Source organism: Leopardus geoffroyi, chromosome A1 (genome assembly GCF_018350155.1).
Source record: "Leopardus geoffroyi isolate Oge1 chromosome A1, O.geoffroyi_Oge1_pat1.0, whole genome shotgun sequence".
Classification (NCBI taxonomy): Eukaryota; Metazoa; Chordata; class Mammalia; order Carnivora; family Felidae; genus Leopardus; species Leopardus geoffroyi.
Window position 1 is genome coordinate 210,921,081 of NC_059326.1, and position 22,929 is coordinate 210,944,009.

General features: G+C 38.3%; 1 protein-coding gene across 1 annotated transcript in view; it reads right to left on the minus strand.

Annotated features, from left to right (window-relative positions):
* Positions 1-22,929, minus strand: part of LOC123577944 (sperm flagellar protein 2-like) — a 185,364-nt gene that overhangs the window by 68,766 nt on the left and 93,669 nt on the right. Inside the window, exons 21-25 of the mRNA XM_045440407.1 lie at positions 17,629-17,777; positions 12,791-12,918; positions 12,569-12,707; positions 4,790-4,927; positions 475-626 (exon numbers count right to left, since the gene is read on the minus strand). Coding sequence (XP_045296363.1) covers positions 475-626; positions 4,790-4,927; positions 12,569-12,707; positions 12,791-12,918; positions 17,629-17,777 — 706 coding nt within the window. The remainder of the gene's footprint in view (positions 1-474; positions 627-4,789; positions 4,928-12,568; positions 12,708-12,790; positions 12,919-17,628; positions 17,778-22,929) is intronic.

A 22,929-nucleotide genomic window follows, 5' to 3' on the forward strand; every position in this document is an offset into this window, starting at 1 on the left:
CCATTGGAAGCACTTCATAATAAAATGCACTATACTTCTGCAGCAAAGTGAGTAAATAGTCACCATAATTTAGATAATAATGCATATCAGTAGTCTTAAGTTGAAGTTAGAAAATTTTTCACTTTTTAGAGCTTTTTTGGATTTTTGATGTGCAGATACAGAAGTGTGTGTGTGTGTGTGTTTTAATGTTTATTTATTTTTGAGAGAGACAGAAACAGAGTGGGAGCAGGGGAGGGGCAGAGAGAAAGGGAGACACAATCCGGAACAGGCTCCAGGCTCTGAGCTGTCAGCACAGAGCCCGACGGGGGGCTTGAACCCACAAATCGTGAGATCATGACCTGAGCCGAAGTCAGATGCTTAACCAACTGAGCCACCCAGGCACCCAGGAGTGTGGTTTTTGTTAGCAGTATTCAACTTAAAATTACAAATTTTTAATTCAAACCAAGTATAGTGGAACACGATAGCCTGCCTTACCTATGTTGGCTTTCTGAAATGTCTCTAGTATCCACTTGGACCAATGGGACTCGAGTAAATCTCTTATTGTCGTCGATTGGGATTTTGCCTTCCATTCCCCTGTAATAATCTTGAAGGAATCTCTTTGTATCTTCGAAACGGTTCAATTCTGCCTTTAATAGCAAAATGACTGTCAATACCCAAGAATGAGCAAGCTGATCTGTACATATTTCCCATCTAAGTTCTGTAAGCACTATTTTAAAATATTTCAGTTGAAATCAATTTTCTGGAAATTAAGAAAGAGAATTAGCTATAAATATATATCTAAAATTTCATAAAAATTAAAGATAACTGGTGACTTTGTGCTCTCTGTACTCATTGAGTATAATTCCACTTAAGAAGATGGCATTTCTATGCCTCTTGATATTGTGACAAAAGATTACAGTATGTATGATGCCTGAAGTAGTGTATATTATGCATTATTTTGACATTAAGAATTCCTGTGTCCTGTATATTCAACCACCGATACATTAACAAATACGTGAATGTCTTCTACCAGAAGTAACAAATTAGTTGATTTGAGAGATGCCAAAAATAGGATAAATACATTCACAGATGCAGATACAAATACAAAACATTGAAGTACAAAATAAGAGACTAGGTTTTGGTCCTCTAGGACTATGAAACATAGTTGTGGAGAAATGACATGGGAAGGCAAAGTGGTAACGGATAGTTCTCTCTTCACAGTTTCTGTTCTTTTTCAATAGGTGTAGAATAGGAGATCATTCCTCCAGGCTCACAGCAAAACCCATCTGTTGACTTTGCCAGTACTGCCTTGAGCAAAATGGAGAACACAGAGGAGTTGGTGATAAGTCGAGCATCAGTTATTCACAAGGGACTCCCGGCCAGCCAAGCCATTTCCCTTTGCGGTAATGAGGAAATGCATGTACAGTGAGAGCCAAACACACAAATGTAGACCGTGAGTTTTTCAGCCCATTCTCCCATTAGGTCTCAGAGCAGTTGGCATGTTCACACTGCTCTTTGGTAGTATAAACATGACATCCAGACTTTGCTTTGATTAGTAGGGCTACTTAAACCAGTACCTGAGGGCCTAAAGATTGAAGCTCTTCTGCAGAAGTATTCCATGATACATAGTTAATTATACAAAGCATCTTTTCCAAAAAGAACAAAACTGACCTAGTGTTCAAAGCCCTTAGCTGAACCTAACCCAAGGACAGTCATGAATATTTGTCAAGCAATTAATGTTGCCATTTATTTCTTAAAACATTAAGACATAGTCTTGTACTGACTGCCACATTCACAGTTTAGAATAAATAAAGGCTTTCACACTATAGTCTACAACAGAAGACAAAACCAGTTTCAATAGATTTGTTTTTGATACAAAACAATAGATTTGTTTTTTGATACAAAAAAGTGCTCCTGAAAGGTGTCTTGCACATTATTAAACTTTTCCAGGCAAATGACTGAAACAGGAAGATGTTCACTTGGTTAAACTGAGTCTATATTATAAAACAAAATTGCCATTCATATATTGTTTTAAATTATCGAGCATGTTTTAAATATTTGGATTTTAAATATAAATGTACATTGAACTTTTCGAACTAGTATTTTGAAATTATTAAGAAAACTAAATATTTTTCTTTTCTTGCATAGCAACCAAATTAAGTTTTAAAATATTCATATATGGACAAATCTCACAGTGCGATAATAAGTGTTTGCATTTGTCATGCTGAGACACAGAATCCTAGTTTTCAAGAGAATGTTAGAAAATCATCTAGCACAGCATTTTCTAAAATTTATTGTGTAGAAAACTTGTCCTGTAGGCTGTTAATGAGTACCCTGCCGGAGATAAAAACAAACAAAAACTTTATAATGTCGAAATGCTGGGTTGACTTACCAAAAAGTTTCTTTACGGCAGGCCATCATGGTGTCCTAATATGTCAATATACTTGTCCATCTCCCAGGGGAGAGGGAAGTGTAGAGTATTTTGTACTTCCCAATCTCATTTGATTGCTGAGTCCTTTTTCTGTGAACCATTGTGTAAAACTAGTGTTCCGTGGAACCCACTTTGGGAAATGCTCATCTAGCTGTTTGTTACTCAGTACTGCAGGCCCTTGAAGACTTCACAAGGATTCTTTCCCCTAGCCCTCCATAAACATGTGCAAGCTTCTGCTTATGAGTTTCCTTGTCCAGCAGCTCAGTTGCTTCCAAAGTCTGTTATTTGACAGACAGTTCTAATCGTTAGGTTTCTTTCTTCATTTATCAAACTGACATCCACTTCCTGAGAATTCCATGTTTGGTTTTTATAAGAATCCTATTGATCCAGTGCAGAATGAGTTTCCTTGCTATTCCATGTGGCAGGCCTTCAACTATCTGAGCAGTGTGGATGATACAACGGTGATTAGGAGCACTGGTTTGGGAGTTAGGCTTCCTCAGTCCCAATCCCTGCTCTCTCACTTACTGATTGTGTGCCATCGGGCAAATCATTCCACTTATGTCTGCCTCAGTTTCCTCATCTGTCAAATGAGGATTATAACAGAAGCTACAGCATAGGGTTGTTGGGAAGGTTTCACATAACCTATGTGAAAGTCCATAGAGCAGTGCTTGGCACGTACGGAGGGAAGAGTAAGGAATTAATAAATAGCAGCTTTTATTTAGTGTCCTTTCCTTTATCTTCTTTCTTCCTAGTTTGCTTTAGAAGTGGATTCGGCTTCTCAGGACGAGATCCTTAAATCTAGGTATTGCTGAGAGGTAAGTCATGCCATTCCCACAAGAGGCAGTACTGCTGGGACTAATGAGAAATGATTCACAAAGATTCTCTATTCGCTTTGCCACTGGATTTCAGTTATTTCCGCCACAAGCTTCTGATGCACTGTTCTAACAGCCAGTCTCTGCTTGCCTAAACTGGTGCTTAAGGAATGCTACCTGAGGTGGCATAGGCTGCCTGGGTGGATCAGGGTGCTTAGGTGGCTCATTGTAATCCTTTATACAACCCATGCCTGGATCCCAGAGCTTATAGTCAGTGAGGCTGCTCCTGCACCTCAGGTTTCTGCTGACTTTTCAGGCCTCCTGTGGTCCAAGCTGCCCATGCATCATGGGCTTGTCCCTCTGAAGGTTGGAAGTATCAGCATTCGCAGTCATTAGTTGAATGAGCATGTATTAAACACCTACTGTGTGCTAGCTCAGACTGTCAGCTAAATATTCTCCTCTCCTATAATATCTTCTCATGTAAGTCAGTCAGTTGAAGACTAAAAATGTATCCTTTTCCATTCTCTACCGTCACTGCTATTCTCTTAGGAAACAGTACTTAGGTAGACACAACTTGACCAAGACAACCTTCCTATGCCCCTCAGCTTGGCTGGACTGTACAGTCTTCTTCCTAAGTCTTGACTCCTGACATCCCTTTTCTTATTTACTCTAGAAAACTTATTGTAAATCTTTGCTCTGTCCATTTGAGGTATAAATCTTTTCAAAAGCTTCTTGCCAGTATTAGAACTTAAAACTGTCTTTACTAAGTATCTGGGCACCATCCCTTTGAAATGTTAGGCATCAAGGAAGATAGCGCCTCTCTCTGCCAGTTTGTCTGGGAGTGGAGGAGCCTTGTTCCCAGTGGTAAAAGTACCTTCTGTAAGCGAAGGTAGGAGAAAGCTTACTTTTCCTTTAGGCAAGGCCAATCAGCAAGTACAGATGGGTTCTGTACTAAGGACTACACTCCAGCTCTCCAACTCTCTCTAGCTCTTCCTCTTGGCAATGCTGGGTATCCAGACTTGGTGTGTGCTCTCTCCTATTGTTGACAATAGTCTTGGAAAAAGAGCAAAGCCTAACTTCTTGTCTGGTGCAATATTTTTATTTAACAGGCTGCAAATATAAGTTAATGAGGTTGTTCTGGTGAATGGTATTTTTTTTTTTTTCAATCCTGACATAAAACTCTTTTCTGGAATCGAATGCCTGCTGACGTTGACTTAGCCCATGCTCTCTGGCAGGGCTGCTTTCCTGGGCTTCTGCTGGCCACTCTGGGTGTCCCAGAGGCTGACAAGGTAACAACCAGTATAGACACTACCTCTCCTGCCACTCTCCACTGTTCTAAGCTGGTCAGTGGTTGCTTTGGATGCTCCCAGTTCTGGTGCTTGTTTGGCCCAGGGCCCAAATGATTTATTTCAGCTAACTTCTTCGGCAAGTTGGAGCTCAGGCCAGGCAGAGTGCTGTGAGTAAAGTGAGCCTGAATGGGCCCCTCATGCTTCCAAAGGAACTGTAAAGGAAGGGACAGGACATAGCTGGGGAGGCGAGAGTCTGTGTCGTTGACAGCCGCTCTTACCTGCATCAGTGAGAAGAAATGGTTCATCGTGATTCCGAGGGTGTCCTGCAACCAGCTCTCGTTAATGATATCCTGACGCTCCTGATCTGCCTCTTCCTTCCGGGCATCACAGATGTCCCACAGGCGGTCTCGTAAATCCTGAGCAGAAAGAGACATCGCTGTTATGCTTTAGAATCACGGCTCAAATCACCTCAGTGTAATAAAACTGGAATCCTTTGCCTGTCCTAAAAATATCTCCAAAGAAGATTGGACCTAATGCACTCATGTATTTTATTTCTTCATTCAACAACTTTTTATTTTGCTTCTACCCTATGCCAGGCCTTTCCTTTGTAAGACCAGCTCACCAAATCATATGCCCACATCTAGCACAAACCCACTACAATTCACTTTATTCACGGGTGGCCATGTGTTATGTAGTATTCTAATCCTTTCACAGGAAATTTTCTTAGTTGAAAAAGTCCTTTCAGGGAATTTGGGGGGAAATGACAAATTGTTGGTGGAAGAAATATGCAGCCATATTTAATCCAAGGGCACGGGCTCATTTGTTCATCATGAGTGCGGCATGTCATTCACCAAGAACTGCTGTCTGAGCTTAATAGGATTGTTCAAATCTAAGCTTTTCACTAAAGAGCTAGCAGTAAAATAACTAACTAACTAACTAACTAACTAAATAAATAAATAAATAAAAATAAAAAAAATCGGGGCGCCTGGGTGGCACAGTCGGTTAAGCGTCCGACTTCAGCCAGGTCACGATCTCGCGGTCCGTGAGTTCGAGCCCCGCGTCGGGCTCTGGGCTGATGGCTCAGAGCCTGGAGCCTGTTTCCGATTCTGTGTCTCCCTCTCGCTCTGCCCCTTCCCCGTTCATGCTCTGTCTCTCTCTGTCCCAAAAATAAATAAACGTTGAAAAAAAAAAAATAAAAAAAATAAAAATAAAAAAAATCTTTGCAAGATCCCAGGTCTGCCATTGATGTAAAAAAACTAACACTATTTACTATGCACTGAGGTCTTTCTATGTGTGTTAGAGTGTCAGAATATGTCACTGTACTTATACCAACTCATTTAATGCCTCGCAACAATCTGAGGTACTATTATTATCTTCATTTTGCAGATGAGTCACAGAGAGGTTATTTTCCTAATGTCACACAGTGAATAAGTGGCAGATCCAAGACATGAGCCTGTGGTGCTGGGTAATACACACCTGTATTTCAGGTCTCAGTTACTTTGTCTGAAACTTACTTTTTGGGTGTGCAATGTAGAATAAATTAGTTTATGTATATAAAGCACTTAGCATAGTATTTAGCATACAATAATTCCTCAGTTAATAAAAACTAATATAATCTTATAAGAATATAATATTCATAGCAATAAAATCTGTTTAATAAAATATACCATTAATGAAATACGTACAGTCAATTAAAATGTGACAGTTTTCATACTAATAATTTATTGAACATTAGTCTGTGTTGGGCGTTGTGTTAAGTGCTTCACATTGATTACTCTGCTAATCCCAACAATAACCAGGAAGTAAATTCTGGTGAGTAAATGGATGCCCAGAGAGGTTAAGTCACTTGGCTCTGGCTTCAATGTGGTAGAGTCAGGAATCTTAATGCAATTGGTTTGATTCCAGTGCCCCCAGTAGGTTTTATTTCTGTGATACTATGTCACTGAAACAATTAACATTATTGGTTTGTTACCTCCAGGGAACTGCATATAAAATGAAAATATCACAGCCATTTTTGAAGCCATATTCTAAGTATTAGAACAATGCACCATTATCTTAGAGCTGATCTTGGTATCTCCATGGTCTTTCCACAGATACTCTTGTCAGACATTCAGTGAGTACAGGCTTGTGTCCACCAAGCATTTGTACATTTATGAGAGCTAGAAGAGTTCCCTTTCTCTCCTGCCTCACTGTGAAGACTTGGCTAGCGTCTGTGTGGCTCAGATTTCTGATGGCAAAGTGAGGACAATGCAATAGGAGAACCTCTCCAATAACTTCTCAGAATTGGAATGAAACAAGCCAAGAACAAAGACATTTACCAAGCATAGAAGGTCTGGGCTACCCAGAGGCATGGCTGGTTTTCACGTTTTGTTTGGAAAGAATTAGGGAATTATTAAATATCCCTTAATAATCATAGGTGTGTTGTATTTAAGAAAAACTCATGGCTATTAATTGTGAAGGTTATGCAGACAAAAATCATTAAAAATGAACACTTTTACAAAATTGTTATGAATTTGACTCTGATACGCCTTGGCGATGGCCAACTTTTGTTGAATTTAATGGGAGTTCTTTGTACTTCTTGCATTTTGTCCTTCCTCAGATTAGGTAAGTTTTCAGCTATAATTTGCTCAAATAAACCTTCTGCCCATTTTTCTCTCTTCATCTTCTGGGACTCTTATACGAGTGTTATTCTGTTTTAAGAAGTCACTGAGTTCCATAAGTCTACCTTTCTTTTCAGCTTCATTATTTTCCATAATTTTATCCTCTGTATCACTAAGTTGTTCCTCTCTTTGTCCATCCTCAGTCTTGGCATCCATCCATTCACGTTTCCATCTCAGTTATAGCATTTTTAATTTGGGCCCAACTAGATTTTAACTCTTTTATCTCTGAAGAAAGGGATTCTCTAGCGTCTTCCATGCTTTTTTTTCAAGCCCAGGTAGAATTCTTATAATTGTTGTTTTAAACTGTAGTTCAGACACCTTACTTATATCTGTATTGATTAAATCTCTGGCTGTCATTTCTTCCTGTTCTTTCTTTTGGGGTGAATTCCTCTGTCTTTTCATTTCAGAGGAAAAAATAATAAAAATTAATAAATTACAAAAATAAAGGAAACCAGGTCCTTTGGTCGGTTTTGGTTACGTTTTAGTCTGCTTGTTAAGAGAAGCTGCCATGTTCTCTCCTTCGAATTATGCAGATTGTTCTCTTAATCCTCAGATTGATATCCTAGGTGTTCAAAATGATTTGGTGTTGATCTGGCTATGTTCAAGGGCTGAGACAACCCCAGGGTTCCCCTACTACTCTGCCATCCTACCTCCTCCTCCTTTTACAAAAGTTTTAAAGGTTTTTGTTGGGTCAAAAGACCAAATTCAACTTATATGGTGCTTATTAGAGTCTCACATAAAACAAAATGACACAAAAAGGTGCAAAGTCAAAACTTAGATGAGACAAATACAAATAAGAAATAAAACAAGGTTCACAGTATTGTTATCGGATACAGAATTCAGTACAAAAGTAGTTGTTTGGGGGCAACGATGGTTCTTTTACACTATAGAGAGTGTAGGAGACCATGAAGAGATAAGTTATCATGTTTCTTCACATCAAATATCACTATGTCAGAGAAATCGTTTAATAAACGGTTCATGGTCTGGGGAGTCTGGCAGCGTGGGTTCAGATTCCAGCTGTGAGGCTTACTATCTCTTTACCATATTTCTTCATCCATAAAATGTGACTATTACTCGTTCCCACCCCAGAGGGTTGTCCTGAAGGTGAAACAAGACAGTGCCAGCACATACACATGTTCAGTTTACTGATTACTGGTGCTACATTAAAACCTATAGAGCAAAAGATATAGCAAGGAAAATGGATAGAAACGTAACCATGACAGGGGTTTTTAACCCACTGTCATTAGTTTTTGCAAGATCATGTAGGTACAAAAATGTTAAAAATAAAAAAAAAAGAATACAGTAATTGTTTCAATCAGAATACTTATGATGCTTTAAAAAAATGAAAGTAATATAAGGGCCTATCCTAAACCTGACTTAGGACATAGGGTCTGAAGCAAAGGCGGGATTATTTTTTTAAACTTTACAAGTTTCTCTACAATATACTACTAAGAATCCACTGCTAAAAAGCATTCTAATGACATTAACAATGTTAACTGGGCCAAAACTTTGAGTCTTCTAAACAGAGACTGTATGTTGTTTTCTAGTGCCCATGAAATATAAACAGAAATTTTTCACATTTCAGACAACTGAAAAATTATGATAAATTTAAAATATTTTTAAAATTAATTAAAATCAAAATTCCATAAAATTAATTAAAATCAAAATTCTAAATACCTAAGTCTCTGATCACAATGCAACAGAATTGAAGCAGGGGACAAAGTTTAAAGTAATAACAACATTTGTCACCTGGAAATGAAACAAAGCATTTTTAAGAATAATTATGTGGCCAATGAAAATATCAATACTGCAATTAGACACTATTTGGTAATTAATTATATTTGAAAATACGTAGTTAAAAACTGTGGGGTCTATCCAAAGCCCTACTGAAGGGAAAGTTTTTTTTTTCCTTCCTTGACTATTTTTATCAAAATCTTCTCTACTTTATCGCTTGAATTGATATTTTAAGTTTAATATTTAAAAAAATTTTTTTAACTTTTATTTATTTTTGAGACAGAGAGAGACAGAGCATGAACTGGGGAGGAGCAGAGAGAGAGGGAGACACAGAATCTGAAATAGGCTCCAGGCTCTGAGCTGTCAGCACAGAGCCCGACGCGGGGCTCGAACTCACAGACCGTGAGATCATGACCTGAGCCGGTCGAACGCCCAATGGAGGGAGCCACCCAGGTGCCCCAAGTTTAATATTTTTAAACCTCCTATATTGTCAATTTCAGGTGTATTCTTATTAATTCCTTTCTTTTTCTCAGGTTTACTTTCTAGCTTATTTTTGAAGTTATATTCATTTCTATTCTTTCATGTCTAATAGTAAGTCAAGAAAAAAAAGGGGGGACATATCCACCATACAAAACCAAATAGATAGATAACCACATACTTAGAAATCCACATATACATAAATGTATCATATACAACTGTGTGTGATATATTTGAGAGTCTTATCAGATCAACTGATTAACTTTTTTTTTTAAATTTTTTTTTTCAACGTTTATTTATTTTTGGGACAGAGAGAGACAGAGCATGAACGGGGGAGGGGCAGAGAGAGAGGGAGACACAGAATCGGAAACAGGCTCCAGGCTCCGAGCCATCAGCCCAGAGCCCGACGCGGGGCTCGAACTCACGGACCGCGAGATCGTGACCTGGCTGAAGTCGGACGCTTAACCGACTGCGCCACCCAGGCGCCCCAACTGATTAACTTTTTGAAAAAGATAAAATGAGATCCGTATTCAAATAATATATAATTTAAATATTTAAAAGTAAAACATAAAACTGTAAAAGTATTAAGAGTGGAACATTTGTATATAATTTTGGAGTGGAGAAGTATTTAATTTACCACAAGGAGAAGCTACAATGAAACATTTTCCATATTTATCCATATAAACATTAAAAGCTTTCTGCATATTAAAACTCACCTCAAATAATATAAGGCAAACATGAACCTGGGAATATATTTGTAACATATGACCAACAGATGGTTTATCTCCTTAATATAAAAAAAGGTCTTAGAGAACAATAAGAAAAAGAGCACACCCCAACAGAAAAATGGGCAGAAATCATAAATAGACTTCAGCAGGAAGGAAAAATAAATGACCATTAAACTCAGGAAAAAATGGTCAACTTCAATTGTAAAAACTGAAATGCAAATTACAGAAGATATCCATAGTTTTAATATCCGTTAAGTTGGCAAAGATTAACAAAAATGATAAAACCTAATATTTGATGGCATCCTTATATTCGGTAGCTTGGAGTGAAATTTGCAAGTTTTTAATGTGTCAATTTTTTATAATTTGCAATTTAAAAAAATTTCAGATTTTAAATGTGTTTTAAAAGTAAGCACAATTTTAGATTCAGCAATTTCGCTTTTTTAGAAAATTTCCCAAGGAAATAATTGAGGATGTGGTAAATATTTTGCTGGATGAAATTTTACTGTATAATTTTCTATAATAAAAAGTTAATGTTAAACAAATACTTGTTAATGAAATGGTTAAATTATGATATAGTTCATTAATGAAATATCTCTTAGATGTAAGAATGATGAGGTAGATAAATTTTTATTGAGAAAGAAAATGTGTTCTATTGTTGAATAAGAATGCTACAAAGCAATATGTTCATTGCAGTCACTTTTTTCGCAAAGACAATTGTACCAAGGTAGTAACAATGGTTAACTATTGGCAATGGGATTATGGATTTGTCATTTTAAATTTTGCTTCTTTTTAATATCTAATGTATCTACAATAAGCATATGGTACTTCTGGAACTAGAAAAAAATCCATCCCACTTAAGGTATTGAAAATTTAAAAGCCGCCTCATTCTACCAACAATCAATTGGCTGATATGGAAAAGAAGTACACAGGAGGGCTGGCATTAGGATTAGGTAGGAAATAGATAGAAAAAACAGGTAAAACACTTCGGTTTTACTAGGACATTTGTTAATTCAGTACCTTTTGGGTTAAACTCTCCAGCACCCTGGGCATCCAAATCACTATAATGCCTTCATTTAATTTCAATCAATAGCTTCCCAATTGGTTTCCCACTTAGTCTCCCTGCTGCTTTACTCCACTAAAGACCCTTTTAAAATCCAGAAGCCAAGGCTTCAGTTCTCATTCAGATAAATATCAGTATCCTAATAATGACCTCCAAGGCCTTAGGTAATCTGGTCCCTTATGATCTCTCTCACCTCATCACCACCCATTCTGGCCTGCTCACTCTGTTCTTCCAGCCACATGAGTCTCCTTACTGTTCTTCAAACACACCACACATCCTCCCCCTTCAGTGCCTTTGACTTTACTTTCCTCTCTGCCTGATACACTCTTTCCCCAAATATCTACATGGCTCACTCAATCACTCCTGTCCTGAGTTTGTCAAATGTCACCTTCCCAGTGGGCCTTTCCACAACTACCATAGACAAAATAGTACATCAGCAATCCTTTCCTTGCCCTGCTTTTTTATTCTTCACAAAGCTCTGTCAATGACATATTCACTGTATATTCTATATACTCACCTGTTTATTGCTTATTCTCTGTCTTTGGCTACCAGAACAAAAATATCATGAGGTCATAGATTTTTTGTTCACTGTTGTGTCCCCAGACCCTTGAACTGTGCTGGGATCATGACAGATGTTCAAAAAATATAGAGAAGATGAATGGCTTGTGGGGTAGACATTGGTACTTTTTTTGTTGTACAAGTAAATATTAAGATTATAATCAGATCTGACTACTAGCAACCTGTACTTAAGGTAGTGGCAAGGGAAAGAATTCCTCTGACAGGATAAGGGTCTCTGTAAATTTATACAGGAAAGACAAAAGGCAAGATATTGACATCAAGCTTCCTGAACCGCAGAAGTCCTTTTCTAAACCATTAGGGTAATATATTCCATGTATGAACTTATGAAAATCAGCCTATCAAGTGCCAGGTACTGGGCTTGATGGAGATACAACAATGTATAAGATTTGGCACTCTCCCTCAAAGGATCTATTCAATATTGGCAGCCCTTTAGGTTTTCCATGAAGTTCCCTCATTCCCCTTCTCTCTGACATCATCCAACCCTATGACTGCAATCAAGGTAGGCATGTGCTTAATAACAGGCATCAATATAGTTACAACGCCCAACAAAGGGGTTAGGAGTCTACAAAACAGATGCCAAGAATGCTCTGGCTCTGCTGAACTTGGCTCCTCTTTCTGGAAGTGTTGGCCACAATATTCTTATTCTGAATTCAAGTCCAGAAGAGCCATTGCCCAAGAAAGTTTCCAGGTTAAGTGTTCAAATCACTTCCCACCTCATCCTCATACCTAACGAAAGTAAGAAGGGAATGGGCTAGAGTTCTGTGGCACAATAGTTGAGCGTGTAGAGACCCTGGTGCAATAAGTCACAGATTTCCTTACATTTACTCTTTGGTGTAGTTCGGCCTTTGTTTCCTCATCATCCCACAGGTCATCAGGAAGAGAGTTGTAATCAGCCTGCCACTGAGATACAAAGTTTTGCTTGTGATCTGGACGCTTTAGAAACTGCTGGAAATTTGTTCTGTAAGGCATTAAGAGAATGAGATGGATCTTACACGACATGCCTCTAGACTATAAAATTCTAACTTTGGAAACTTTACTTACCTAACCTCATACAAGTAAGTAAGCACAACATGCTGCCCTTCTCTCAGATGCCTGAGAACTGTTTTGATGGAGTCTATATAGGAATTTTCTATTAGTTTCCAGTAAGGTACTAGAAATGAAGGCATTTCCTGTTAAATGGTAAAGCATAAAAATAATCATTTCAAAGTGAAAATACTTCTGAATAATTGAGCCAAAAGAGCAATACTGAGCAAAAGGACCAAGATGCGGCTGCAATTATCTAAAGCATTCTCTGTGAAACTTCTTGCTGCTCCTCTCCTCCCCTCCCCCAGTTAATTCCTATTCCAAATACATTCTTTGTGTCTCAGTTCAGACATAATGTCTTCCAGAAATCCTTCCGTGATCCAAAAGGTCTAGAAGGTCATCTTCTGAAGTTCTAGAGTTCTATTTTAGCACCTTGTACTTCTCCCCTCATAGTAGTGATGACATTAATGGCAACTGCTTATTCATGTGTCCATATTCACCTCTAGAATATCAGTCTCATAAAGCCAAGAACAATGGTTATTTTATCCACCTCTCTATAGTTTTTCCTATTAGTACCACAGTGTCTGGAACACAGAAGGTGCTTGAGAAATATTTACTGTATGAATAAATAGATGCCATATTTTGCCTACGCTGGAAAACTGCCTATCGTGGAGAATATCTACCTAGTGTTTGTGTCAGGGCAATGAGTCATTTCTCTGAATTCACCCAAGTGGTATTATCTTTGCTGTGTGCACCATGAAAAATTAGAAAGTTTCTTTATGTTATCTTTAATGAAACAAGTAAACAATCAAAACCAAGAAATAATCAAAATGAAATAAAATTGAAGACATAATATATTCAATATAAATTCTGTGCACTAATTATTCATTTATTGGCCGTGCATTTATTTAATCAGGGAATTACACATGAGGACCTGAGAGACCATTTGGTCAATCTTTCCAACTGAGAAATGCCAAATACTAGATGTAAAGTATCCAATCTCTCTGTGGACCTCACTGATACATTAAGCAGGACATTTCAGGGCAAGTCTTTCAGTGTCACACATCTCATGTTACTGGAAAATTCTCCCTGTGTTGATCAGAAACTTGCCTTCTTGTAGTTTCCACTTACCAGCCCTACCTGTGCCCTTTAGAGAAGGGCAGACTAAATTCACAGTCTTCCCTGTGACAGGCTGTCAGATATTTGAGGACATTAGTGAGGGTAGGTAGTATGGGATTCAAGATGAAACTTGATTGTTTTTGTAGTCCTAGCCTCTAGTATGGCATTTTCTCATAACAGGCCCTCAATAAATTTTACTGTGGATGTAATCAGACTTAACCTGAACTCAGTTTTATCGTTAAATTTTTAGGAGACTGGATGTTTCCATCTGGTTCTAAAAGTCTATGATTCAATGTCCAGTAACATTTGAAGTATTCATTTATCTAACTTAAACATTTACAGTTCCTTTAATGTTCCTCTGACATTATTTTAACATCTTTTTCTTTCCTGGTTCTCCCCTCTGGTTTCTATTCTTTCATGATCTCTCTCTCAAAGGATGAGGTATCCAGAATGGTAATAAAGAACATTTTAAATAAGCCTACTACTAAACCTCCCTCCTAGTTGACTTTAATATATTAATTCACACTCTGTGCATGGAGAGTTCCCTAACTGAAGTATCACCCTGCTCACAGATTATCATTTATTCATAAGAACTTTATGAGATATTGTCAAATACTATTTTGAACTCAAGATATACCGTGTTAATGGTCTTTCCCTGATCCATCTATGCAACCTTGCTCTCAAGGAAAAGGAATGGACCAGTTCATCAGGACTTAGCCTTAGTGAAACTGTGTGGGCTCTGGGTTTAGTTATTTTTCAAAGAGAGATAGAGACAGAGTGCGAGCAAGAGAGGGGCAGAGAGAGGGAGACACAGAATCTGAAGCAGGCTCCAGGCTCCAAACTGTCAGCACAGAGCCCGACGCGGGGCTCAAACTCACAAAACCGTGAGATCATGACCTGAGCTGAAACCAAGAGTTGGACACTTAACTAACTTAGCCACCCTGGTGCCCCTGGGTGATCATTTTTGTAGTTTATACCTGCTCAGAAGTCATGCTTTTAATAATTTTCTCTCAAATTTGGTCAGGGCTTACTGTATAGAGTATTTGTCTATGTGTTACTAAATCTCATCAGCCCTTTATTAAATATTTAGGTATTTGCCTACATCTGGTCTTCTGGAATCTCCCATATCCTCTGTGATTTCTATGGGTTATTGATAATATCATGTCTGTAGGTTCCTCCAGTCTCTGGGATATAATTTTCCTGGGTCTGGGGACTTGAACTTATATGATGTGCCTAGATATTCAAATCTGTACTTTCCGATTAAATAGTCTTCTTTTCATTGGATAAGACTGAGCATAATAGGAAATCAGTAGCCAAAGCAAATATGCACCAAAGCTTCCGGAGCTAAAGTGCAAAAGCCCCTCACTCTGATTGCCTTCTTGGTTCTCTCTGCACCTTCCCTGTGGCCGACAAAGGGAGAAGGACCCAGGCTGTCCTGAAACTTGGCTGCTGCCTCCACCTGGGAGAGCCAGATATGAAAGCAGTCTCTCTCAGTCTCTCAACCTCTCTGTCTCTCTCTCTCTCTCTGTCTCTCTCTCTCTCTCAATATACCTTCCCCCCTCCCTTTTCTCCTTCTCCCCCTTCTTCTCTCTCTGTCCACATGCCTACTGAGGTAGGTAGATATGGAGTCCTTGGAAGGCCTAAAACCAGGTTTACCAGATAAAATATAGGAGGCCCAGCTAAGTATATTGATAATCTGAAATTCAAATTTAACTAGGCATCTGTCTTTCTTCTTGTTTGGCAGGTAAGCTCTGCAGCCCATGTGTGAGAAGTTTAGGATGGGAAAAGGACTAAAGTGGATTATGTGGTGGCTTTGTTTCTAGGCTCTAGACTACTTCTAGCTGTAGCAGAATGTGTTCTCCACACGGCTTCGCTTAGGTTACCAGAGCTAGAGTTCTGTGCTGCATATCTTCAATCGTCCCTCCAGACCAACCTCCTGTCCTTCATTCTTCACGCTGCTCGGCGCCCTGGAAGGCTAACTTATGTGAACTATTTCAGGAAACAACCTCGTCCTCCATGTCCTGGGAAAGATATGTGAGAGCAGAAAGAAACTGAGGTCTGGTTACATATTTGCCTGCTCCTCTCTGCTGCGTCACTGTGGGTGGCTGCATCCTTCTGCTGAAGGCCACAGCCCTCTCCATGCAGAGGTCCTCTTGAGGTCCAAGCATTTGCTCCCTTTCCTCACATTCTCAGGGCTACAGACCATATGACTCCCAGCTACCCTTTACTTGGGAGTAATAATCGAATCCTTGTATGTTCCCTTATTTTTGACCTTTTATTTAACTCTCCTTAAATTACCAATATAATTCTGCTTTCTGCCAGAACCCTGACTGCTAGAAGATCTACATGGAAGCCAGTACCATATCTCAATGTTAATGTTTATTTTTATTTTTTTAATTTCTATCCTCTATTTCCTTCTTATCCTCTATGAATTTATCCCTCTCATGAGCTTCAAGGTTTGGAGTTAAGAATTAGATTTCAATATTTTTGTCTCTTACTCCCAAGCCCTCCCAAATAAGATCATTTTAATTTTATCACCTTCCCAACAACCTCTTCATTTTTAAGTAGGCTTCACATCTAGCATGGAGCCCAATATGGGGCTTGAACTCTCGACCCTGAGAGCAAGAGCTGGACGCTTATTTCACCGAGCAAGCCGGGGTCCCTCCCAACAACCACTTCTATACCCTCATTCTATGACGATTTTTTAAATATATTTATTTCAAAAAGTAGCTTCTGTTTGGCTGAGTGATATTGTACACATCCATAATTATATCATTTAATGTTATCATCTTTAAATAGTTTCTGTTCTAACTTCCTTATCAATGCTAATTAATTAATTCATTAGAACTCTATCAAGAATCTACACTGTGTGTGATTCTGTATTGAATACAATTTTCCACCTTCTCTCAAAGAGTTTATAATATGATCTGGAAGATAAGACATTTCCCTAGGAAAGATCAATAATAATATCAACACCACAACCACTGAAATTCATGATTGTGTCTCAGATTCCTGCCATAGATGGTCCGCACTCAGAATTCCCTGAAGATTGCAATGTAGAAAACAGGGGCTTCATCTTTTACAAAGCTCTTTGTCTTTGAAAAAGTGTTAAAGACCATTCTTGCTGATTTTCTTGATATGATTCATCTATCGAAGCAACCAGATTTGCCTAGGCGGAGACTGGGTTTTGCGGTTGTCAGAGAACAAAGAACTGAATGGAGTTTCCAGGGCTCACTGGGGGTATCTCCTGGCCTCATATGGGTGTACCTGTTTAAAGTTCTCAGTCCAGATAGCTATCTGTTCTTTCATTAGTTTAGTCAGCTTCCAAAAATTTCTCTTTCTAAAAAGTCAGAGGTTAAACTTCATTTGAAAGCATTATAATGTCTGCATGAGAACATGGATGGAGGGCTGTAATTTGCTGGATGTGTGTTCTGAGAAAGTCATTCTTCCAGGAAACGGCATCTCTGCTTGTCCCTGGGGAGAAAATTGGTCCTTACAGAACCCATTTGTTCTGCTTTCAGCACTCAATAGCAGTTCAAAGTATGATTCAGAAACTCGAAAAAGTAGAGGATACAGTGTAGTTCAATGAGTAGTCTCAAAAATTCACCTCTGCTTTTTGATGAGTATATGTATCACCAGCTGTGAAAGGCCTTCTAGATGGTGCAAGTAATGGTGTAAATCTTACTGTAAATAATAGAAAGACTAGCTTCTACTAGCTTGAATCTAAACTGCCATACCTCAGGAATTGGCTCATTCACATAGACCCATTCTTCTGATCCTGGCTTAGGTGGTGGTGGCACTATGGGAGTAGGTGACACCTCTGCAGAATCAGCAGGTGACTTCTTTACCGATGCTTTCCCTCCTGGTGATTTTCCTTTAAGAGAACCTTAAACGTGCATATTATATCATTTCACTACAATTGTATGAACAGAACCAGATTCTGGTAGATGAATAAATCTAGCATTACTATGGACTTCATGCAATTCATTAAGCAATTTTGGGGAGCCTTACCAAATCAAAAATCAACACCCCAATTCTCTACAGCCTCCAAATTAACCAATAATACCACTAACAGGTTTTTTTTTTAGTTTGTTTATTTATTTTGAGAATGAGCAAGAGAGAGAGAAAGAGAGAGAGAAAGAAAGAGAGAAAGAGCGTGCATGCACAAGCAGGGGAGGGGCAGAGAGAGAGGGACACAGAGAATCCCATGCAGGCTCCACACTGTTGGCACAGAGCCCAAAGTGGAGCTCAATCCCATGGACCGTGAGAACATGACCTGAGCCAAAATGAAGAGTCAGATGCTTAACCAACTGAGCTACCCAGGCACCTCCAGTAAGTTTGTTTAAGCTACTAAATTTCTTTTGTCCAGTTGGCTATGAAAAGCAACTTGACATTTTATTTTTATCTCTTTCCTTGATTTTATAATGAACATATGGTTCTTACAAAGTATAGATTGTAGGGGCGCCTGGGTGGCGCAGTCGGTTAAGCGTCTGACTTCAGCCAGGTCACGATCTCGCGGTCCGTGAGTTCGAGCCCCGCGTCAGGCTCTGGGCTGATGGCTCAGAGCCTGGAGACTCTTTCCGATTCTGTGTCTCCCTCTCTCTCTGCCCCTCTCCCGTTCATGCTCTGTCTCTCTCTGTCCCAAAAGTGGATAAACGTTGAAAAAAAAAAAACAAAAAAACAAAGTATAGATTGTAAAATGCATTTCACTGACATTTGCAAGTAATGGCAAATTAAATTCTCCATCCAGAATGAGAAAGAAAGTAAGTCTAATATGAGTGATGCTCTTGATGTTTTTTTGAAGCTCAGGGGAGGAGCAGGGAGGAAGGAGGCTATGAAGAGTCAGTGGGAGTCAGTGAAGGATGTGGGGAAGGAGGTGGGGTATTAGAGCTTCCTAATGTCTCCACATTCCCTGAATGAGACAGAGGGTTTCTGAGTGGGAAACTTTATTTCTTGCTATAGTCAGGAAGTATGGATGAAGGTACTTGCTGTGTCATCGCCTGGCTGAATTAAGGCATGAGAGAGAGAAGGGGAGAGAAAGGAAAGAGAGAGTAAGGATGAGGAGAAGGTGGAGGAGGAAAAAGAAGAGGAAAAAAATGAAGCCTAATGTTCAGTTCTGAATCCAGAAAGGGCATATGCTTCACTTCCCCCAAGAGCATCAAGAAGGGAATCTAGACCAATTGAGTTGGTGTGGCACTCTTACGGTCTGAAAGGTTCTGTGATTGATCAAAGTAGCTTAACTCAGAAAGCCTAATATTTCCTTGAAAGATCAAAGTTATTATGGTTTAGAAATTCAGTCAGTTTAAATTACACTTACCTTCAGAATAATTATTGAAATTTTAGATGCAGTTTATAGATGTCTATAGATTTGGGAACACTTTATTTCCCAAACTATATTTCCTTAATGAGTATTATTTAATGATAATGCTGTTTAGAAAAATAAATACATCTTAAACTTTAATTCTGGTTAAAAATATATTGATTACAAGTAGAAGGGAAATTGTCAATTATGTCTTATGGACAGTTTAGATGACTTCAGTTATATATATTTAAAAATAGTATCCAGGGGCGCCTGGGTGGCGCAGTCGGTTGAGCGTCCGACTTCAGCCAGGTCACGATCTCGCGGTCTGTGAGTTCGAGCCCCGCGTCAGGCTCTGGGCTGATGGCTCAGAGCCTGGAGCCTGTTTCTGATTCTGTGTCTCCCTCTCTCTCTGCCCCTCCCCCGTTCATGCTCTGTCTCTCTCTGTCCCAAAAATAAATAAACGTTGAAAAAAAAAAAATTAAAAAAAAAAATAGTATCCATTAGGGGCACCTGGGTTACTCAGTCGGTTAAGCGTGCGACTCTTGATTTCAGCTCAGGTCATGATCTCACTGTTTGTGAGTTCAAGCACCACATTGGGCTCTGAGCTGACAGTGTGGAGCCTGCTTGGGATTCTCTCTCTCTCCCTCTGTCTCTGTCCCTCCCCTGCTCACTGTCTCACTCAAAAGTAAATACAAAAACTTTATAAAAAATATTGTCCATTATTCCAGTCTGAAGTTGAATCTAGACATTTTTAAATTAGAAAAAAAAAACAAACTAAGAAAATCTTTGTTCAGGAAATAACCAACAATGTTTATAATTTGATATATATTTCAATATGATGATTTTTCATTATTTGATCTGAATTTCTTGTGAATTAAAAGTGCTAACAATATAGCTACCTTCAGATGGATTTCTCTAAGAACTTTGCAATTGTAAATGTGAGACTGGAATGAGTTTCTTTTTCTTTTATTTTCTTAAATATCATGATCATTCAGTGAAAACTAAGAACCAGGAAGTATTTGGGGGCCATTTTGCTTTGATTCCATTTAACTTTTATCTATTTTTTAACAGTGAAAATTCTAAAGGGAAAAATAAAATGTGAATGAGTAAAAATGTATTGATGCCATAGGGAATAGAAATGGATGTCACTTTTGAACAAAATCTATTGGTATCTTAAATGTAACAGGGGGCATTTGTTTTTTAGTACCATTCACCCAATCATATGGAAACTTCAGTTTCTAATGAGAGACCTGCTTTCACTTGAAAGTTGGATCATTTAGTCCTCAGTGTAGCCATTCTATGTTGAAAGAGAAGTAGTTTGTATTTATGTTTCTTTTTCTAAATTGTAAACCAATTTAAATATTTTGGGGAATGGGGCATAGAAATAATACATTAGAAATAATTGAATGTCTCTGATATTTAATGACTATCAGAGAGCAATCAGCCTTGGGCTCCAGTTTAATGGTTCTCCAATTGTAGCGATCATCAGAAGTCCCCAGAGGGCTTATTAAAACACAAAATTGCTGGGCCCCTGCAGGAGTTATAGATTCAGCAGGTCTGGTTAAGTATGTGTATTTTCAGTAAGTTCTCAGGTGATGTGGATGCTACTGGTCCCGGCACTTCAAGTGCCACTGCCCCAGTGGATACAGCTAGGTATTACAATTTCATTAGACTTTTATCTTCTTCCCTCTGTTTTTCCATGTCCTTTCAGTTAAATGTGACTGAAGTTTCTAACACTGACATCACATTTATTGCTAAGTGGCCTGGTAGCACCTACAAATATAAGTCAAGTCAGAAGGCAAGCAGTGGATCAATGCCAATACCAATACATGGGAAGGCCAGTGGAGTTAAAGACAACACTATTCCCCAATATTTGTTTCATAAAACTCTGGTTCCAATGCATACCCTTGTAAGAGAATTCTGCAGCCAAAATATTTTTGGATATTACGTATTGTATCTCCAACTCCCTTAGAGATGCGTGTTGATGTATTTTTTTAAGTCCTGCAATTAAAACCTTTTTAATTTGGCATAAGTCAGCATTTTCTGAAGTTGGTTGATTATGGAAAACTTTCTTCATTTAGCCCCTAATTAACAACTGTTAGGTAAGGTCATAGCGTTGAAAAAGCTGTTGTTCTATGTAGCTATAACGTGGGACAATGGCAGATGAGTTGAAGAGAGTAAGAAATACTTTGAGAACACCAAAATACACTTGTGAATGGCAATTTAGTGTCAAGATTCAGGGAGAAGAAGGGTAAAGATTGACCTGATATACAGAGAAGAACAGAAATGAGTCAAAGATGTCAATAGCAGGAAATACAGATAAGTTTGAAGACAGAAGAAAGAGATAGCTTCTTACACCATAAGAGATGATTTCAATATAATGGTATCAAATGACCTGAGATGAACAGATAATCAGTCCCTAGTGTTCACCACCAATATTAATTTCAAATACTAAGAATTAAAATCGTATTTCCTTTTAATGAAGGAAATCCTCTTATACCCTGAAAAACAGCATTTCTATGTAACAGAAAGACTTCTAAATCATGATTGCAAGTTCACCTATTTCAAATATGATTAAACACAATAGAAATTCAGTAAAATAAAAGCAAAAAATGTTTGAAAGTTCTTAGTTACTTAAATTGAACTAACTGCATGACTCCAGTGTATATATTTTACTGGTTGAACTTGTATTTGCTTATGCTTTGTTTGGAGTGTGTATGCTTTTAACTAAGGATGCTCTTAAAGTATGTACATTATTATGTTTAACTTGATTTGGTAACTAATGTGCATAGTATATTTAATTTATATTTTTGAAAATTCTATGATGATCCTTCATTTGTTTTTGTTGATCATAATGAGAAAGGAATAAATAATGTAAATGTGAAAATTATGTAAATGGGTAGCATAAATTATAGCCCTTATAGCCCTTAACATTTTAGCTAAAATTTACATCTCGGTGTTAACTGACCAGGTGGCTCCAGTTATATGTCATGTTACATAATCAGAAAAGGGTGAGATTCTCTTTGGGGATCTTGGTTATGTATTTTTAAATGGCAAAATAAAGATCCTTTGCAGCCCAAAGGTACACACTTCATGACAACCCTATTTGAATATACTCTGAAAATGTCAACTGTATATATTTATAACTGCATCTCAACGTTCGGTTTGTTGTTATAGCTCCTCAACATAAGTTTAACTAATATGCTTTCAAGAGCCTAATAGGATTTTTTTCTACCAACTATCAATTACCTAAAAAAGCTATATCCCCTTTATTTCACAGAAATAGTTAAAATAAAATAGAAAAAAATTAAATGAAATTAGGGTCAGGACAAGGACAACTTAAAGTGGAAGGAAAAAATGGGGAGAGGAACTAGAAAGCAGATATTGAGATCCTGGTACCCTCGCACAGGTACAGCCACTCTGTGAACTTTTGGACGGCCAAGAGAGGAAATACTATCATTTAGATGTGCTAATTATCTAAGCACTCAGAGGAAGAAAGATTTTCCTGTCCCTTGATTCTGAATGAAATTTCTCACCTAGAATTTCACATAGGGGCCATTAAATGATGTAGTAGGCATATCATCCCCTCAGAACATAAAATGGCAGGTTGTTATTGGTATAAGGAAAGTTTCACCTCCACTGCTACGCTGTATTGTGAAGGGAGTTGAGGACTTTGTACCGCGCGTTATCAGCGAAGGCAATTTGATGGGAGCCCAAGAAAACAGGGTTCAGCATA